At 42.0% G+C, this 22,148-nt stretch overlaps 1 protein-coding gene across 2 annotated transcripts in view; it reads left to right on the forward strand.

The window, feature by feature from the left end:
* MDGA2 (MAM domain containing glycosylphosphatidylinositol anchor 2) overlaps positions 1 to 22,148 on the forward strand; it is a 732,231-nt gene that overhangs the window by 380,952 nt on the left and 329,131 nt on the right. For both annotated transcript variants that reach the window (XM_058163141.1, XM_058163142.1), the window contains one exon: positions 1,591 to 1,723. In XM_058163141.1, coding sequence (XP_058019124.1) covers positions 1,591 to 1,723 — 133 coding nt within the window. The remainder of the gene's footprint in view (positions 1 to 1,590; positions 1,724 to 22,148) is intronic.

A 22,148-nucleotide genomic window follows, 5' to 3' on the forward strand; every position in this document is an offset into this window, starting at 1 on the left:
AAAATGCTTTTAAAAGTAAAAAAAAAACCCTCTGATGATGTCACTGCTCAGCTGGGCATTGGGGTGGGGGGCAGGGATTTTTGCTACCGATTCTCTAAACCACCCGCCGCCATCGCTACTGGTTCTGGTGATCCAGTCTGAACTGGGAGCATTTCACCCCTGCCTGAAAGGCTTCCACATTCATTATTGGTTAGGAAGAAGGCTGACAATTACACTGAAGAATGGTGATTCCTGGGCCTGGGAAGTTTGAAATCAATACCCATAACTCTTAACTGTAGCAGATACATTGGGAACTAGGATTTCTCAGGGCAAAGATTCTGGAAATATAAAAAGTCAACTGCTACCTAACATAAAATATTGCAAGTGTAAAGCATGGTTCCTCGTATGAGGTTTGCACAGCCTTAGAAGTGTTTCCAATTTAGTCTTAGTGGACAATAAATATTTCTTACTACCTGTGCTGTATCAAATGTCTCAAAAACTGCTATAAAGTATAAGACATCCAAGAGTGAAACTAGCATCTTGTTCACATCTTCCATTAAGGTACTAAATGATTTGTTTCCTTTGGGTTGTTTAAATGATTTGTTTTCTTTTGGATTAAACACTGAGTCATTGTTTCTAAATGATTATTTCTGGTTTAGGTTCAGGTGTGAAACAAAATGTTATGTTTTGGTTAAAAAGCCACAGTAAAAGCAAACAGTTGTTTAATGTGATGGGTAATTCCACTGCCTTGTTTGAATCCAGTAACTTTCTCTCTCTTATTCAATGCAGCATTTTGTTTTTCTTAAAAAGGGAAACTGACATAATAGGAAAAGGACTCAATAAGGAAAGGGACAACATTTGCAGTGCTTTTGAGTAGCCAAACTTTTCCCCAAACTTCAGTTAGAGATGAGCAAGAAAAATAATCTCTGCCTCAGGAAATCAAAAAACCCCAAACCATCCCCTGACTCCGCAGTCGATCACATACTCCAATCGCCAACTGCACATCTTGAGACAGCACTCTGACCACTCCTTCTCCAGATGCAGGATTCGCCTGACCTTGACCAACAGGAAGAATGCTATTATGTCTAAAGACAACCCCTCTACTAAATCCCCTCTCCTACTTTCCCACACATGAGAAAGTGGCAGCATAGAAGCTTCCGGCCTAATATGGCTTCCAATGCTGATACTCTGCTTGAAAACAAAACAATCGAGCCAATAAATATTTTGATTGGATAGATTAAGGGATAGGTTTTTCAAACTTGACAATTTTTAAGATGTGTGAACTTCAACTTCCAGAATTCCCAAGCCATAATGATGAAGTGTGGGAGTTGAAGTCCATCTTAAAAGTTGCCCAGTTTGAAAAAACACTGCACTAAGGTAATTGTCCCACAACTTGAGTCCCACCAAATATGTTGGCATTCAACTCCCTTGGCAGTGAGAGAGATACTTTGAGTAGCAGTTTCAACACATCTGGAAGATGCTAAATTGGAGAAAGTTGCAACATGGCTATTCTTTTATAATAGATTGCCTTCATGTATTATCCTTCATGTTCTTTCTTGAATTATAATAATAATTTTGGCCCTGTGGTAATGTTTCTTCTGCTGGATGCAGGGTGAAACCAAGATTCTGAAGTTGAAGAATCTTCGACCTCAGGACTACGCCAATTACAGTTGCATTGCATCAGTCAGGAACGTCTGCAATATTTCTGACAAAATGGTGTCATTCCGTCTTTCCAACAAAACAGGTATTTGGGGCCTTTTTTTCCTCTTCTGTGTACTGAACCTTGTTTGGGAGGAGTGTGAAGTAAAAAAAATATAAAAAAATTAATGATGCTGGCATATCTCTATTGCATTGCATTTCCATGTTACAGATTGGTTCTTATTCAGCCATTTGTATTGCATATACAATAATGGCAATGCTATAATAATAGTAATATGTCAGGACTGGGGCCCTGACTATGCTAACAGCTGTTGAGTCTGATATCTTCCCCAGTTGCTGTGTATTTTACATTTTGTATTTATGATGAGAAATTGTTTTTAATTTATTTTCAGACTGTTCACTGCCCAGAATCCCTTATTGAAATGAGCATCCTTGCAACCTGAATGAGTAAATAAATTACTGTGCCCTTCAATAAACTTCTGAAGTGTGTTATTATTGTAAGATATCTTAAGTAATATTTTCCCCCTGCTACCTTTTCTACTGCTACCTACTCATTCTCTATCTCAGTGTCCCTTAACCGTGGCAACTTTTAGTTGTGTGGACTTCATTTCCCAGAATTATCCAGCTAATATGCTGCACCTATCATTCATTCATTTATCTGTACCTGACTTTTTCACATTTTCTTTTGAAGGATGGAACCATCTAATGCCATTACAACTGTCTCTTTATGCGATCAGAGTTACACTTAGGTGCCCTTTTCAAACATGATTTTAGGACAGATATTAAGATTCTTTACAAATGCCTGAGATGGGAAGGGATGGGATAGGATCAGAAGTAGATTTAGGATGATGACCAAGAAGGCTGGATTAGAAGTATGAGCCCAGTTCAGTTGAAAGTTGGGGGAATGTTGAAAAAGAACATTCTGCACGATGAATGTTACGTTTCATTCAATGCAACAACGAAGGGGAGTTTCTACAATGTCCCTCTCTGTGGAACACCATTCTTGTGATGTCTTTCCCATAAGAAGCAACATGTGCTGACATAACTCTGAGCCCTGATGGTGCAGTGGTTAGAATGCAGTATTGCCCATAGTCTGGAGTTCAATCCTGTTGGAGATCGAGGTTGATTCATCCTTTCATCCTTCCATGGTTGATAAAATGAGAACCCGGATTCTTTGGGGCAATATGGTGCCTGCTCAGAGAGTGCTGTAAAATATTATGGGATGGTATATAAGTCTAAATGATAGTGCTATTTTTCCCTTCATGTTTCAGTTGATCCCATTATTGGGTTCTCCATTATTGAAGATTTTCAAGAAAATATTAGAAAACCCCTTGTTGAGCATGGTATAAGGACTCCTGTTTGGGGCAGGAAGTTGGATTGCAAGACCTTCAAGGTCACTTTCAGCCCTTTGCAGAGAACCTTTCCTTTCCCCTACCCCTTTTTTTTGGGGGGGTGGGGGGGGACAAACTGGTCTGGTAAAGCTGGAGATAACAGGATTTATTTGTTGCAAGGCAGAAAAATAATGTATCTTCTTGCTTGGTATTAAGTTTATCATTCCATTTCCCCCTGAAAATTAATCTGTAAAAATTTGACTAAAGAATTGCTTTGTACGGTATGTACCAACTAAAAATGAAATTTAATTACATTTCTCTCAGAGGAAGAATATGTATTCAGGAGGTTACCAAACAAGACTGCACATTTGCTAGAAATAATCACAGAATCTTCCTGACTAATGAATAAATTGTGATGTAAATAATTAAATCAAGTCTGCCTGACTAGTGATTTAAATCACCCTGATTTGTTAAGGTAGTTTTTGCTATTTAGTTCAATTTTATTACATGTTCTGTCTTCTCGTGCCCTTAAATTTCTATGTCCGTAAGGAAGTTGATATGAAAATCACTTTTTCTTACTATTTCTATCAAACATCAACATCACCACTAAGCTATTGCTAGCAGCTCTTCAGGGTCCAGCCAGAAGTAAATGTCCAGAAGTAAATGTCTATGGAGAGTCTCAGTCATCCAGGTTCTGGTTATCCCAAAGGTGCTTTTTTCAAGAGCCAACCGGACTTTCTGGTTTCTCATTGAAGATGTTTTGCTTCTCATCCAAGAAGCTTCTTCAGTCCAGAAGTAGAAGTGATACTGTGGTGCATACAATGCAGGGGCGGCTTTCAAAACCTGTCGCTACTGGTTCACTCGTGGGTGCGTACACGAGTTATGCTTCTGCGCATGTCCAGGAGGGTGAGTGGAGCCTCCCAATCCAGGGCAAACCAGTAGCAACCTACCACAGATACAATGTCCCTTGAGATGGCTTTGATTCAGACCACAGTCCTGAATAGCACACCTTAAATAGTCTAATTGATAAATTAATCTCAGCTTCCCCAGCTGTTTATTGTAATCCAGCCTGAGTTAATTGATACAAAATGTTTTCTTTGGAAAAGATGGGATGTTCAAAACATGAATCACCAGCCAAACTTACCAGATGCTCCCTTCCACCAACCCTCCCATCCTCTGTCTTAAAAAGACTCCTTTTTTCATTTGATGAAAAGGAATGAATGTTTTTTTAATAAGCAATTATTAGGTTGAATGTTAATCTGGGTTAAATAAAAGCACATATTGTTTTGGAATGGACTGAACTCCTGACTTCGATAAACATGTTGATTTCAAAATGACAGTACAAGAAATAGTTTCCCATTGGCTTTCAGATTTTTTTTTTTTAACCTTCCCAATTCGGTGTACATGCCTTGAATTTTCTAGTAGTCTCCCATCTTGCTTAACTGCTGAAAATCAGAAGTTCATAAATGTCAACACTTTTAGAAGAGAATGACCATCAGGTTACCAGCTGACATAAATGCCGAAAAGGCCCCAAAAACAATTAAAAAAAGAAACTGCCAGGAGAAACTTTTTATGAGCTTCCTACTTCATGCCTAAGGTGAGATTTGGAAGGTTATCTGGATTTTGCATAGTACAGCTTGCATATTGGCTTTGCTAAAAAAATTATTCTCTCTGGATTTCTTTATAGTGTCAGAAAAACAAAGGCACTGTATGAAATCTTCCAACTTGCAAGGCTTCAGTCAGGATTTAAAGCTGGGTTAGGGGGGAGAATATATAACACAAAACCTACCTGATTTATCTTCTGGGAACTGATTCCTAGTGAGTACATAATTCAAATACAGGTAGTCAGTCCTCAACTTACCACAACTGAGCGCAGAATTTATGTTTTTACTTATTTATTTATTTATTTATTTGATTTCTATACCGCCCTTCTCCCGAAGGACTCAGGGCGGTGTACAGGCAAGAATAAAACAGACGGTACAATATACAAATTTAAAATGCAGTTAAAAAACTTATTTTAAAATTGGCCTGAGAAGTAAAATATATAATAAGCTAAAAAACCCCATTTAAAATTAATTTCTAAGAATTTAAAAATTTGTTAAAATCAATTTAAGCCAGCCCCGCGCGAATAAAAAGATGTGTCTTCAGTTCGCGACAGAATGTCCGAAGGTCAGGTATTTGGCGTAAACCCGGGGGAAGTTCGTTCCAGAGGGTGGGAGCCCTCGCAGAGAAGGACCTTCCTGGGGCCGCCAGCCGACATTGCTTGGCGGACGGCACCTGAGAAGTCCCTCTCTGTGAGAGCGTCTGGTCGGTGGGAGGCATGTGGTAACAGCAGGCGGTCCCGTAAGTACCCAGGCCCTAAGCCATGGGCGCTTTAAAGGTAGTAACCAACACCTTAAAGTGCACTCGAAGGCCACAGGTAGCCAGTGCAGTCTGCACAGGAGGCGGTGTTATATGGGAGCTCTGGCGGGCTCCTTCTATCACCAGCGCAGCTGCATTCTGGACTAACTGAAGCCCCCGAGTGCACTTCAAGGGGAGCCCCATGTAGAGAGCATTACAATAATCCAAGCGAGAGGTAGCAGGCGCATGAGTGACCGTGCACAAGGCATCCCGATCAAGGAAGGCGCAACTGCCGAACCAGGCGAACCTGGTGGAAGGCCCCCTGGAGACGGCCGTCAAATGATCTTCAAACGACAGCCGTTCATCCAGGAGGACACCTAAGTTGCGCACCCTATCCTTTGGGGCCAATAACTCGCCTCCAACAGTCAGCCGCGGCTGCAGCTGACTGAATCGGGGTGCCGGCATCCACAGCCACTCCGTCTTGGAGGGATTAAGCTTGAGCCTGTTTCTCCCCATCCAGACCCGTACGGCTTCCACACACCGGGACAGCACTTCAACAGCTTCATTGGGGTGGCCTGGGGTGGAGAAGTACAGCTGGGTGTCATCAGCGTACAGCTGGTATCTCACCCCAAAGCCACTGATGATCTCACCCAACGGCTTCATATAGATGTTGAACAGAAGGGGCGAGAGAATCGACCCCTGCGGCACCCCACAAGTGAGGCACCTCGCGGTCGACCTCTGCCCCCCTGTCAACACCGTCTGCGACCGGTCAGAGAGATAGGAGGAGAACCACCGATACACGGTGCCTCCCACTCCCAATCCCCCCAACCGGCGCAGCAGGATACCATGGTCGATGGTATCAAAAGCCGCTGAGAGATCTAATAGGACCAGGGCAGAGGAATGTTCCTAAGTGAGAAATTCATTAAGTGACTTTTGCCTCATTTTACAACTTTTCTTGCCACATTTGTTAGGTGAATCACTGCGGTTGTTCAATTAGGAACACGGTTGTTAAGTGAATCTGGTTTCCCCTTTGACTTTGCGTGTCAGAAGGTCACAGAAGATAATCACGTAACCCCTGGTCACTGCAACCGTCATAAACATGAGCCGGTTGGCAAGCATACGGATGTAAATCACGTGACCATAGGGATGCTGCAATGGTCATAAGTGTAAAAAATGGTCATAAGTCGCTTTTTCTAGTGCTGCCGTAACTTTGAGCAGTCACTAAGTGAACTGTTGTAAGCCAAGGACTTCCTGTATTCAGCAAAATTACTTAAAATTGATAGATTTATAGGAAGCCAAATCCAAAGGGGCATAGAATTAAAACAGCATTAGAGGTGAAGGTGCTATAAAACCCAGGAGACTGTGAATTCTAGTCCCACGCTAGGCATGAAAGCCGCTGGGTGACTATGGGCTAGTCACTGTCTCTCAGCCTGTCTCATTTCACAAGATTATTATTGTGGGGGGAAAAAGAAGGCAGGATATTTTATATTACAATAAATTTAGTTAGCCACATATTAATTTTTATGGGGTTTTTTACCCCCTTTAGTATTTTTGGTCTGGCCCAAGGTGGGAGGGAGTACATTAGGGCAGACCAGATGCTTTGACAGAAAAAAAGTATCTCCCCTGGCCCAGCTGATAAAGGGAGGCAAATTTGTGGTTCAGAGATTAATACAACTGCCTAATATGTAGGCAGCCCAAGTTTGAATCCGAGTAAGGGTATGGCTAGCTGATGAAAGCTAAAAAATGTGAAACAGATCTATACTAGTCTCCCTTTATTTCTTTATCAGCAATATATATTTTATTTACAAACAGTGCAAAACCATATAGCACACTGAGGGGAAAATGTACTTAAATGACAACTGTCTATTCTATAGTAGTCAGGATCACAAATCACTCTGGCTTCTAGCCTTTTTGAAAAGTCAGAGGTTGGATGTTTATGATCCATTGCACCAAATAGCTGGCATATACCTTCCTTTTTCAGTTCTTAGATATTTAAAAAGCCCCAGTACTCATTCTACAATGCTGTTTCTCTCATATTGGAATTCTGTGATCAGATGTTATTCCCAAGAAGCACTGAAAACAAAAAATAAGTATTTCAATAAACAACTGTATACGCTCATTAACACTATACAATTTAAGTGTTAAAGTACAGAAAAATGGAAAACTTTCTGGCTACCTTGGGTATTGGATAAAGTTTCTCAACCTTAGCAACTTTAAGAAATATGAACTTCAACTCCCAGAATTCCCCAGCCAGAATGCTAACTATTTTTTTTTGGGGGGGGAGGGTATTATTCGTCAAGCATGTATTTTATCACAGATACAAGTGTAAACATAATTATAAATACATGAAATGGATACAAATAAAAGAAAACATTAGGACAGGGACAGTAAGCACACTGGTGTGCTTATACACGCCCTTTAAAGACCTTAGGAATGGGGTGAACTCTATAGTAGACAGTCTAAGGTTAAAGTTTAGGGGTTTGGGGAAGAAACCACAGGTAATGCATTCGAGGCGTTGACCACTCTGTTACTGAAGTCATATTTTCTTCAGTTTAGTTTGGATCGGTTTACCATGAGTTTGTATCTATTGTCTGCTCGTGTATTGTTTTGGTTGAAGCTGAAGTAGTCATTGGCTGGTAGGACATTGTAGCAGATGATTTTATGTACTATGCTTAGGTCAGAATGAAGACAGCAAAGTTCTAAGTTGTTTAAGCCCAAAATTTCAAGTCTGGTGGCATAAGGTATTTTGTTGTGAGCAGAGGAGTAGAGGATTCTTCTTGTGAAATATCTCTGGACTCTCTCAATTGTATTAATGTCCGATATGCCATGCGGGTTCCAGACAGATGAGCTGTATTCAAGAATTGGTCTGGAAAAAGTTTTGTATTCCCTAGTTTGCAGTTCAACATTACTAGACAAGAATCTACGCAAGATTAGGTTACTGCCCACTGCCTAACTACTATCCTTTGGATTTTGTTAAGAGCCAGAATTCACTTCATTTAGCATTCATATGCCTCTGTTGACCAACAAGGCACATGTGCAAAGAGGCAATCTAGCAAATATGTAATGATTTGTGATAGTGTGGCAGATGTCCCAGTGCCAGCACCATATGCTTTTCTCTGAAACCCACATATTAATCTTCAGCCTTGATTTGGAAACTCAGAGTAGACTTTTTCTTCTGAATGTTTTTCTTAGGCTCACGTATTGGGGCTCGTTTCTAACCTACAGTGTGTCTCACCTTCATCTATCATCTGTCATGTTTCTGCAAATACAAGAATCACAAAACACATTACTTCCAGACTTCTTCCATTTCAAGGAAGGAAAATTTCTTGTCTTAAATAGCCTCCTTACCAGTGGTGGGTTGCTACTGGTTCGCACCAGATAGGGCGAACCGGTAGCAGCGGGGGGATCTGCCACCTGCCCGGATGCAGCTTCTGCATGTACCCACGAGCGAACCGATAGCAATGGGTTTTGAAACCCGCCCCTGCTCTTTACCAAGAATTGTCTTCCAGTGTATGTCTGCTTCTCTTTTTGTATAGTATGAATACATTTTAATGTTAAATGTCTCTGATGAAAACCACCCACCCATTTTGGTCATTCATATTCATTAGCAGTGTGCCACAATTCTTCAAGGGAAGAAGGTGTGCTCTATTTTATGCATTGTATGAAAGCATGCTGTGGGTATGCAACATAGCTATCAGGTGGTTCTTTTCTAATGTCAAGATTCTCTGGATTAATCAGAAAAACAACAACAATTAAACAGATGCCCTCAGAAACAAATCAAACATAATGGAGTTTTACAATACTAAACAGAGGTATAATTGGATTCATTTACACCTACCTAATTCACCAGGATCAGCTGCAGTTTAGCTATATTTACAGAAAGACAACCATCTGCCCGGTTGCACTGTATGGCACTGAATGCTGGGCCCTGGGACAACAGGGACTGAAAACTATCTCCATGAAATGGAAATGCGAATGCTCCATTGAATATCGGGCATCTGCTTTCTTGACCACATCGCAAATTACACCATTTGACAACATTTTGGCATGGCACCAATTACAGAGAAGATGAGAGAAGGCCGACTCTGCTGGTATGGACATGTCCTGAGAGCAGCACCTACCACCATTGCCAAGACTGTCTACCAAGTACTAGTCAATGGCCAACAACCTCACGAGCATCCAAAACAGATGGCAAGACACCGTCAACAAAGATATATAAGCCGTGGGCCTGCGCCCTGGAGATGCAGCTGACTGTGCAAAGTGGTATTCAATGATCCAAAAAGCAGACCCTGCACTTGTGGGAATATGCTAGGGAGGAGGAGGAGGAGAAGAAGAAGCAGAAGAAGCAGAAGCAGAAGCAGAAGCAGAAGCAGCAGAAACAGAAGAAGAAGAAGAAGAAGAAGAAGAAGAAGAAGAAGAAGAAGAAGAAGAAGAAGAAGAAGAAGAAGAAGAAGAAGAAGAAGCTGCTTAACTATAGCTGTTGGGCTTTAATTGTGACTTTAAGTTACAATTAAGTTAAGAACTTAAGTTACTTTAAGTTCTGTATCAGAGACCCAAGAATGAGTGACATTATTATAGAAATTAATTTTTCTCAGCTGTTTTGTCCTGTTTCTCTCTCAATTTGTGTGCCTCTTTATCATAATCCTATATTTAAAAAATCTGCCTTTCTAAATACTTGCTGTTTTGTCCACATATTAAAATGAGAGAGATGAATTGGCCATATTGATCATGAATATACTTCCAAGACAATTTCTATTCACTCAATGGGGCCGAAGCAAGCCAAAGTTTGGACATCCATGCTTTAAAATATAGCTATTTAATTATATCACCAATATTTTCAGAAGGAAAGTATCTCCTATCACTTGAAGGTTTTTGATGCAGTGTGAGGGCACAGAAGGTCATAGTAACTTTAGCAAGAGTTTGCACCTTATGGAATTCTGTCGGTTTTAGTCTAGAAATGCTGGCAATTACAGTTCATCACCTTCTAGAGTATCACAGGTTACCTGTCCTATTAATAGTACAAGCCACAGTGGCTCAATGATTAGAATGCAGTATTGCTGACTCTGCCCACAGTCTGGAGTTCGATCCTGACCGTCTTCCATCCTTCCAAGGTTGGTAAAACGAGGATCCAGATTGTTGGGGGCAATATGCTGACACTGTAAAGCACCCAGAGAGTGCTACAAAGCACTATGGGGCAATATAGGTACAATTATAGGTCTAGGTACAATTGCCATTGCTATGATTAACTGTTTCAGAGGAAGGGTAAGTGAAAAAAAATATTGACTTCCTGGTCAGTGGAAGCTAAAAGCAAGCTGTTGCTGCTGTAAGTTTGATCACATATTCAGAATGGGCTAATCGTTTCAGAATAAGAGCAGAAGAGGTGGGATGCCCCACTATGCCACATGTGGATCAGGATTTTAAAGCTGAAGAAGGAAGCCCTATGTCTATATAGAAAGTAAAGGTGAAGGTTCCCCTCACACATATGTGCTAGTCATTCCTGACTCTAAGGGGCGTTTCAAAGCCAAAGAGCCAGTGCTGTCCAAAGACGTCTCCGTGGTCATGTGGCCGGCATGACTAAATACCAAAGGTGCACGGAACCCATTTACCTTCCCACCAAAGGTGGTGGGACTGCTAGGTTGGCAGAAGCTGGGACGAGTAAAGGGAGCTCACCCCATTACACGGCACTAGGGATTTGAACCACTGAACTGCCGACCTTTCGATCGACAAGCTCAGTGTCTTAGCCACTGAGCCACCACATCCCTCATACATGATAGAAACGTGGTTGCAAAACCAAAGTGGAAACAGGAAAGGAGTGTCTTTTCTTCGGAATTGAATTAGAGAAATGAAAATTATGATAATGGGGAATTGAGGCAAGGAGGATGTACAGGTAGTCCTTGATTTATGACCACAATTGAGCCCCAAATTTCTGTTGCTAAGTGAGACATTTTTAAATGCATTTTGCCCTGTGTTATGACCTTTCCTGCCACAGTTGTTAAAAGACTCATTGCAGTTGTTAAGTTAGTAACACGGTTGTTCAATAAATTCTACTTCCCCATTGACTTTTCTGGTCAGAAGATGGCAAAAGGGGATCGATCACATGACCCCAGTACACTGGATCTGTCATAAATATGAGTCAGCTGCCAAGCATCTTAATTTTGGTCACATGATCATGTGGATCCTTCAATGAATGGTTATGTAAGTAAACAATCATGTGACTTTTTGGTGCCCTTGAAACTTTGAACAGTCACTACATGAACTGTTGTAGTTGAGGACTACCTGTAATTGGCCTGAGATCACAAAAGCACTTAGTGAAAGGTCCTGAGACTACAAGGGCAGCTTCTAAGTAGGAAATGTTTCCTTCTCCTTGTTTAAAACATACCTGGGGTTTTAATGGCTAGGGCAGGTTCTATGGAAGTTAAATGAATTGACAAAACCATTTTGTATCCTGGGAAGTAGAAATGGATGGTTCTGACTTACACTGTCTCTCACCTTTTTGAATTCAGTATTTGCTTCATTGCAACACCGGTACAGATCACTTTCACAGATAAAGTGAGAGCGATGCGCAACACAAACATTATCTCGATAAAACAGAACAAAAGCACACTTTTTTTAAAAAAAGTGTATTTGCTTGTTTGTAACAAGCATTGTACTTTTTAAATGACCTAATAGTGTTTTTTTTTAATGAATGGACTATAATGACAACCGATCCTTTTTGTTGATCAACTCGACAGAAACAACAACAGAATACACTTGTTTGGGTACAGTTCTAGTGTACGCATTTTGAGACGCTCTTTTCCTTCTGTGGGCACCTAGACTGCAACAACTTTTCCTATAGTAGACTATTATGCGGTGTACACATTGTCTTGTCCTTCCTTCCTTCCTTCCTTCCTTCCTTCCTTCCTTCCTTCCTTCCTTCCTTCCTTCCTTCCTTCCCCTCTCCCTCCCTTTCTTCCTACCTTCCCCTCTCCCTCCCTCCCTCCCACACTCCCTTCCACTCTCCCTTCCTCCCTTCCACTCTCCCTCCCTTTCTTCCTTCCTTCCTCCCACACTCCGTTCCACCCTCCCTCCCTCCCTCCCTTGGTGGCATATATTTTTCCTTTGGTTTCTCCTGCATAGACGAGAGATCTTAACTTGTGACCATCATCTTATCCTTCCTTACTAGAACGTGTTCTTGAGATGATAGATGGTTTTAATTGGTTTTTTAGGGTCAGTGGCTCCCAGCTGAGCTCTGCAAGCAAGATCTACAACCTTTCTGCTCCTCTTGCCTCTACTGAGCTTAGCTGTTGTTTCATCTGGGAGCTTAACACTTGTTTTATAGAAGGGGATTGATGATAGTCCAGCAGTTTTGCAGACTAATAAATTATTAATAAAGTTTGTTAGTCCAAAAAGGTTCCTCTAGACTCTTGTTAACACTTGTTTTGAAAACACAGCACAGGTGAATTAAATACCTTGCTCTTTCTACTGAGATTGCAGCTGCTCTTGTGATCTTATGGATGAAAGATTCCTTTAGGACAGTGGTGGCGAATCTTTTACTCACCGAGTGCCGAACAGGTATGCGCTTTGCACGCTTCGCGTGCACATGTGCTATCTGCGCTAACATGTGGCTCCTCCCCTGTATACTGTGTGTGCAACTGCACCATCTGCGCATGTGTGTGACATTCACATGGCTTCCCCTGTGTGCTGTGTGCACAATTGCACCATCTGCGCATGTGCAGAGGTTTCAGCAAGCTCCCCCATATGCTGCGTGTGCAATCATACCATCTGTGCATGTGTGTGGTTTTCGTGTGTGCAATGCATGCACGCGAATGCCATCTAGGTATGTGCACACCGCACACAAGCATTCTCACGTGCATGCACAAATGTGTGCACATGCGCAGGACAGCTCCAAAAACCAGCTGGGCCCCCTTAATTGCACTCATGCGCAATTAACATCAGCTGGGGCAGCTGCAAGTGAATTTGGCAACAGCTCGTATGCCCGGAAAAATGGCTCTGCGTGCCATCTCAGGCACGTGTGCTATAGGTTCGCCATCACGACTTTAGGATGTGTGATCTCCTGAAAAGTGATGCCTTGTGTAATGAACGTGTACCACAAATAGTTTTTCTCTCTTTGCTATCCAGATTGGAAAAGTTGCCCTGGCTTTCACTCTCTTGATTCAGGATCAAGATATTTAATCATTTTTTTCTTCTTCTTAAAAAAGGGTTGAAGATCATCCATTAGTGATGCTTTAAATAATTGTTTAATATCGTTTGAGCAGTATGTCCATGCAGATGTATTGTTTGTGTATGGCTATACAATGGAGACATTATTTCTTCAAGCAACAAGAAGTTGATTAGCTCTGAAACTCCTTTTATTCTCAGTTAAGGAAAATTAAAAAAAAGATTATTATTTTTTAATAAGGAGAATAAAATATATTATTACTAGGGAGAGAAAAAACATTAAAAAATAACAAATTACTGACACACCCAACCTTTCATTGGTAAGGAATTATGTCATTTGACTGTTGACCGTTGGATTGGTTCTCTCATTCATATCTGATGTGATAATCTCCACTTCTCTCAAAATGAAAATTTTCCTCTCAAAAGCTGGGATATCCCATTTTTGTTTTTGAATCCAAGAGAAAATAGGAGAAAGTAAGATCCTATGTCATAGCCGTCTCCAACTAGATTTCCCCAAATGTATTGTGTTTATAATTTCTAACATTAAAATCAGGCCTGGAAGCCATCTTTTACACTGGATCTTCAGGCCTGCCACATTTAGTGTTGTGGGAAACTAGGAGGGGGGATTGCATAGAGTGGTGGAGATATCTAGCCATAATAACATAACTTTCTCTGAAAGTCAAGGACATTCATCCTGCACCTGGAGTGGCCTGACTGGGAGGCATCTCCAGTTGGTGTATTGATTGGACCATGTGATGGATATGTGGGTGCTGGGCAGGGACTTGGACTTTCCTTTGGGTGGGGAAAACCTGGAAGCTTTCAGATTTGGGTTTTCCCAGATGTGCCAATATCTCTAATAAAATGGAACTTTAGTCTCGGAGTCTTCTTTTGTTGGAGATGTTACTTGGAACCTTGACAGATGTCATATGAGAATTCAGGGATGCAAAGATATCTAGGGGCATGGATAAGGACACCATAGAAGTAGTGAACTATCTTTCAAGTATCCACTGAAAAAAGTTTGAATATTATTTATATATTCATTCCAGCCCTGACCTTTCAGCTTCTTTAGCCTTTTAATACTTTATCAATAAAGGCTTCCTAGAATATAATTCCTTGGAAATTATATGTAGCTCTTGGATCTTCTGCACCCTTTTACTGGAGAATTATATTTTCCAAGAATTTCTGTGCTATGTAACAAAATCAGAGGAAAAATTAAGAAATTTGATGGCTCAATGCTTAAAGACTAGAAATCTGACAGATCAGGTTTGAGACCCGAGAGCCACGGAATGCGGTGAGCTCCCATTACTTGCCCCAGCCCCTGCCAATTTAGCAGTTCAAAAGCATGAAAATGCAAATAGATAAATAGGTACCACTTTGGTGGGAAGGTCACAGCATTCCATGTGTCTCAATGTATAGTCATGCTGGCTACATAACCACGGAAATATCTTCTGACAACCTTGGCTCCTTCAGCTAAGAAATGGAGATGAGCGCCACGCCTAGAGTCAGACACAACTGGACAGGGGAAACCCTGACCATTACTTTTTGTGACTGTATATCAATATGTACAACATATGGAGAAAGAGAGAGAGTGGGGGGAGGGAGGAGGAGAGAGGGAGAGAGAGGAAGGGAGGGGGAGAGAGAGACATCCTTTGGACAATGACATGTACCTTTTAAAACAGATTCACTTTTATTCATTTGCAAAATTTTAGTGCAAACATTATAGCTTTTTTTTTAGAATACAGTATACATTTCTCTTTTTTATATATATAAAAAAGTACCTTGAGAATAAACATTTGGAAAACACATTTTTTTTTTTAAAAACCATTTAATATACTCATCTTGCACATATTAAATGGAAAATGGTATGGAACTGACTGAACAAGGGCAAAGTTGTTGCAAATCAAAACCCCATTGCTTAGCTGGATTGTACAGCACACTTAATTGACATTTACACTGTGCGATAAGCTTGAATGGATTTATCCCTTTTAGGGATTCTCTGTATGTATGTGGGCTTTTGTTTTTGGTGACCTACCCTATTTTGTGACCCGATCACATTTGGTTCTTGGCATATATTCTAATAATGCAGCAAATGGATTAATTTGACAATCTGGTATAGTGTAATGGTGCCAGCTCAGCTGTTTAGGCCTGCATTTGCTAACATGGCACAAATACTGTCTCTTGTGTCTTGTTGTTCTGTCGTTCTCTTGACAGTTCCTCATGTAAAAATGAAGCGGGTCCCCACCCTGCCTCTTTTGATTGATGCCCAAGTTCACCCGTAAGCTCTACTGGGAAATCTTTCCAAACCTCTGAGGTCTGTCTGCTGCTAAGCTTCCTTTGCTTGATGTGCTGCTCAGCGGATGGCAGGTACTGGAGCGGGGGCAGCTCTTTGGCCTCTGCATATGCTCTGTGTCAGAGGCAATTACTGCCGGCATTAATAAGAGATCTGGTCTTCTGTCTGGCAAGCGAGAGGCATCGCGCTGGGTCACGAACAGCAAGATGCTGCACTTTTCCCTAACTGGTGCCATTGCTCTTCATTCATGGTACCTGCCCTGCTGGGGAAGAATATATGCTGGCCAAACATTGAGAAGCAAGAAATATGAGGCAGCGGGCATCCTTCAGGGCTGTTGGACTTTAACTTTCACCATCCCTAAGTAACATGGTTTGCAGAAGAAGGCTAGCCTAAGAATAAAGGTAAAGGTTCCCCTTGCACATATGTGCTAGTCATTCCTGACTCTAGGGGGTGGTGCTCATCTCCGTTTCAAAGCCAAAGAGCCCGTGCTGTCTAAAGATGTCTCCGTGGTCATGTGGCTGGCATGACTAAATGCCGAAGGTGCACGGAACGCTGTTCCCTTCCCACCAAAGGTGGTCCCTATTTTTCTCCTTGCATTTTTTATGTGCTTTTGAACTGCTAGGTTGTGTTGTGACCCAGGTTCCTGGACTCAGACTCCTGGACTCGGATGATTCAGAAAGTGAGGGAGAAGAACTGGCAAAGCCTGCTTCTCCTGGGCCCACTCCCTCCCTGGCACCCACCCAAAGGGAGGAGGAGGGGCCGGCAAGGCCTGATTCTCCCGGGCCTTCTTCTGATTTGGCAACGCCCCAAGAACAGTTTTGGAGTGATGCAAGACTGCACAGACGTGATCGGCGCGCGCAGCAGAGGAAGCATTGGGACAAAGCCAAAGAATGATGAGTCATGCAGTGACATCTGCAGAGGTTATATAAGGAGGCGGAACTTCCTGGCTTTTTGTCTTGGACAAAGCAGTGAATTTGCGCGGGCAAACTGTATCAATGGAGGGAAGAATATATTTGTGAGTAATTCTGGCCTTATCTATAATTTCCTAGTTATCTCCAGAGACTTGGCAGGCCCATGGGTAGACGTGGCCAGAACATTTATCTATGTAAATAAATTAGAAAAGGAGGCCTTTGACTGACTCTTTGTTGGGAGTATTGGGGGAGGGAAACAGAACAGGTTGGCAGAAGCTGGGACAAGTAATGGGAGCTCACCTTGTTACATGACACTAGGGATTCGAACTGCTGACCTGCCGACCTTTCGATCAACAAGCTCACCCTAAGCATACTTCTCACAAAAATGACCTTTGGGAAGCATCACAGCCCACAGCCTCCCATCTATAATATGACAGTAAACGTACCAGTCTACTTTACAGGAATGTTGCACAAATAAGACCAAGAGACCATAGTGACTTGTTATTATGGTTCATCTCACAGTCAGCCAGACGTTCAGAATGGATTTGACATTTTTATCCAATTATTGAGTCCTTCCCAAGGGCCTGGGATAGGCAGAAGTGGGTTATTGATGCTATTAAAGGTATGGATTTGGCATTTTTATCCGCTTATTATGGTTTTCCACACAATCAACCAGATGTTTAGGTTAGATTTAGCATTTTTGTCTGTCTATCAAGTCCTTCCCAAACAAAAGATGGAGCCAGGAAGAAAACACTGAAACGTCACACGGGAGGAATTACTGATGTTTTAAATGTATGTTTGTCTATAAAATTAAAAAAAAACTTTTTTTAAAAAAAAAAGTCCTTCCCAAGGATCTGAGACAGGTAGATGTGGATGTTTGATGGTGTTAATGGTGGTTGCAGGATGTGAGCTCTTCTGAGTAAAGCTGCATTTTGCAACTGACTGATGCTGATTTTGTTAATGCTGATGGTGTTCAAGTGTTGTTCAGACGGTTTTGGAATTGTACCCAAGGTGCCTATAACTATATATATTCCCTTTGCTGTCTTTTGCCACAGTCCTTCTGCTTCTATTTGTAGATTCAGCAAACATACTGAACGATTTCATGGAAGGAATTTCAGAGGTCGTTTAGTCCAGAGTATATTGTAGATGCAGGTAGTAGAATTCTCAGTCTGGCAAGACTTTGTCTATAGGTAATGACAACGATGATGTTATCCATTCAGTTGTATCCATCTCTCGGCAATTCTATGGTCCAGGTCTCTCCATGTGATGTCTCCTTTGGACGACTCCTCCGATGCTTCCTCAGAGGCCGGTTCGAGGGGGGATGAGATCATTCCTGGTACATCAGGAATTATTGACCCTGAACTGCTGGCAGAACAGGCTTCGGCTAGGGACAGCTTGCAGGCCAGTGAAGCGGGGGAGGGGGAGGAGCTGCCTGCTATAGTGGATCTCAGAGCATGCAGGGCAGAGAAGCGAAGGTCTGCCAGATATCTCAGGGAAAAGGCCCCAACCCTTTTGATGGGCTGCACTGGGAGCTATTTAGCACAGCAGGCAGAGGGAGGCATTGCTGGAAGCATCGTGTATGGGTCGTGGCTGTGTGCTTGTTTGTGTTTCCTGAGACTGAATTACTATAACCCATGAGCTAACATGGATGTACTTTCAGTTTTGCCTTGGGGCTTTATGTTTGCTTATTGGACTAACTGTTTGAGCAGCGTGCTGTTTGTGTTATGGACTAATTAGCCATTGCCTGGGGAATTAATCTGGGCTTGCTTGTGGCTGGCTTTGGTTGGGACAATCATAAAGCTGGGTGAATAGAACTGCCGGGGGAAGACAAATAAAACCCTCCATGAACCATACTAATGTGTGAGTGAGTGGGGCAGTACACTTCACTTTTACTGATCTTTAACTACATCTTTGATTTTTATTCTATGCTTTGGCTCCTGTCAGCTTGGATAGTGTCCAGCCACCATGTTGTTTGGTAGTCTGGTTTCCTTTTACCACTAACTCCTCCAAACATAATTGCTTTCTTCAGCGAATTCCCATTCATGTCATTGCCAAAATAAGTGAGACATAGTTTTGTGATTTGTCTTTCCCGTGATATATCTGGTGTTATCCTCTCCAGTGCTTGCTTATTGGTCATCTTTGCTGTTTAAGAAACATGCAGGACTCTTCTCCAGCACCAGTCTATAGGTATTAAACAATAAGAGCTTGGAAGATTCACTACATATCATTCTTGGGTTTGGACATGATGTCAATCTTGCCAAACTAAGGATTCGACAAACTGCATCTACAATATGTTCTGTGAACAATTAGGAAGAGGCTGTCTTCATCCTCTTTCTCTCGCACATAATATTCAGACTCGCTCCAGACATGATTAGATATGTTGTTTCTCCTGTCAGCTATCTTAGCCAGCTGGAGTCAGGAAACCATCGGAAAGCATTTTCCCCTCACACGGTGCCATGCGCTTACATCCGCCATCCTGTATGGCAAGTATAAAAAGATACCATTGACTGAAAAACTCTGTTCCTGTGGCACAGGAGAGGTGGACACCGTTGGTCGCATACTCCTTCTATGTTCCTTTTACAGAAAGATTCGGAAAAAAACATATTCTTCCACTAATTGCTAAGTATCCTGGCTGTTCCAACATTGCTTATCTCCAGTGGCTGCTTAAGGACAAACAGTCCATAACTACAGAGCAGGTGGCTAGATTCTGCGCAGCAGCACTGGGGATTTGTTGGAAACACATGTCTAATCCGCCATAGCTATTTTATACAACAAATGTGGAAAACCCATTGCACTGCTTATTCCTTTCCCTTTTTAGTATTAAACTGACTATAGGCCACACAGTTTATGGTTTGTAATTTTAGTATAGTTAGACCATGTATAATTGACAGACTGGATTTTTTTTTTTATTGAAAGAGTTTTAAAAAACAAAAACATTTCCTTTTTCCCCTCCTCCCAAAAACCCCTCCCCTCCCCCGGCTTCCCGGGTCAATCACAAGGTATTGTTATACATAAACCAAACATAGAATAAAATTTTCCCTTCCAATCCAAGTAACCACATCCAAAGCTTTTCATCTCCCGACCCCCTCCCTATTACATAAAATAACTTTCTAATTATTCAAAGGCAATCTGATATTTCTTAATCTGATATCTATTTTGTAGATAATCAATCCATTTTTTCCATTCAATTAAATATCTTTCCTGCGTATTGTCTTTTAAAAAAGCTAAGATTTTAGCCATCTCAGCCAAATTAATAACTTTCAGTATTTAATTTAATAACAGCAGCAAGACTGTTGATTGGACAATACTGGAAGAAAGAAGAGATACCTACAATAGAAGAATGGACAGACTGGATTTTATGATACATTTTAGCTGTTATTTATTATTTTATACTAGAATTTTTAATTGTATATTTGCAGAGTGTTTTTATATGTTCTGGTCTGTGATTGTAATAAATTGAATCAATAATAAATTGAATTGATCGAATACCCAGACTGAGTTGCCTTTTACTCCTCTGGAATACGCCCCCTCCCTCCCGGAAATCTACCTCCTTATATTTAATCCTTCTTTCATTGCATTTGTACCTCACTTTTCATCTCAGAAAAGCAACACACATAAACTGCAGGCCAGGCATGAAGTACACAATCACGGCTGCCATCTTAACTCTTTTTTTTTTTATCACAGATTTCCTCCCCATGAGCAATCCGGGTGGCAATACGTCAACACAGTTTGTGTTGTCATTAGAGGATTTTGTATCAGACAGTTTCTAAGTGGATCGGTACCTATCAGACTGCTTTTCTTTGATTTGTGTGCTTTTAGTCAGGCCTTTGTTGCTCTGAGCATCTAATGGCATGATTTTGGTTTGTGTGTGTGTGTGTGTATGTTTGCATGTTGTCTTCCTGTTTACCTAGTATCAGCTAGACCTCTTAGGCCCTTTGTACACATTTTCTCCTTCCAAGACATGCCATCTATCATTATTCCCCCACAGTTGTTATTTCTGAGTGCTTTGGATGAAATAGGCACCATGCATTCTTTTTTCTTTACCATGCCCCTCTTTGACCCCCTTCTTCCCCTGACGCACAACAAGCTTTCATCTGAAGCATTCTGAGACCCATTAAACTGAGCGAAGCTGTGGTTTTCAGCTGGGTATTATCTTTTGTTCTCCAGGCTTTTGAGCTCTTCTTTGTAGCAATCAAGTGTGTTGGTGGCACAGCATTTTTAGAAAGGGCACAAGCCACACACAGCATGGGGGTAGGAAGATGCCACAATCTGGCCATTTATTTTATTTATTTATTTATAATTACATTTCTATACCGCACCATCTCCCGAAGGACTCAGGGCGGTTTACAGCCAATATTAAAATACACACACCAATACAATATAAATATAATAAATAACAATATTTAAAAACAATTAAAAGCAAATATTTACTGGCCGAATCACTAAAACGGTCAAAGACCGATTAAAACCCATTAAAATATCACTAAAATATGTCTTAGGCTAGTCCCTCTCGGTGAAATAATAAAGTCTTCAGTTCACGTTTGAAGGCCCGGAGGTCGGGGAGTTGGCGTAACCCCGGAGGTAGCTCGTTTCATAGGGCTGGTGCCGCAACAGAGAAGGCCTTCCCCCTGGGGGCCGCCAACCTACATTGTTTGGTCGATGGCACCCTGAGGAGGCCCGCTCTGGGAGTGCACAGGTCGTTGGGAGGCAATCAGTGGCAGAAGGCGGTCTTTCAAATACCCCGGTCCTAAGCCATGGAGCGCTTTAAAGGTGGTAACCAGCACCTTGAATTGCACCCGGAAGGCTACCGGCAGCCAGTGCAGGCCGCGCAGGATGGGTGTTATATGGGAGCAACGTGTTCTGTTTCCCTTCCCCCAATACTCCCAGCAAAGAGTCCGTCAGAGGCCTTCCTTTTTTTTCCTTTTATTTACATAGATACATGTCCTGGCCACGTCTACCCACGGGCCTGCCAAGTTTCTGGAGATAACGAGGAAATTATAGATAAGGCCAGAATTACTCACGAATATATTCTTCCCTCCATGAAATAGTTAGCTCGCGCCAAATTCATTGCTTTGTCCAAGACAAAAAACCAGGAAGTCCCGCCTCCTATTTATAGTCTCTGCAGATGTCACTGCATGACAATTATGACTTGGCTTTGTCCCAACTCTTCCGCTGCTGCGCACGTCGATCAAGTCTTCGTAATCTTGCGTCACTCCAAAACTGCTCTTGGGGCGTTGCCAAATCAGAAGAAGGCCCGGGAGAATCAGGCGTGCGGCCCTCCTCCTCCCTTTGAGTGGGTGCCAGGGAGGGAGAGGGCTCAAGAGAAACAGGGCTTGCCAGGTCTTCTCCCTCATTTTCTGAATCATCCGAGTCCAGGAGTCTGGGTCCAGGAACCTGGGTCACAACACAACGCGGTGCCCCCTCTATCACCCGCGTGGCCGCATTCTGGACTAGCTGGAGCCTCCTGGTGCTCTTCAAGGG

The sequence above is a fragment of the Ahaetulla prasina genome, chromosome 1 (genome assembly GCF_028640845.1).
Source record: "Ahaetulla prasina isolate Xishuangbanna chromosome 1, ASM2864084v1, whole genome shotgun sequence".
NCBI classification, from domain to species: Eukaryota; Metazoa; Chordata; class Lepidosauria; order Squamata; family Colubridae; genus Ahaetulla; species Ahaetulla prasina.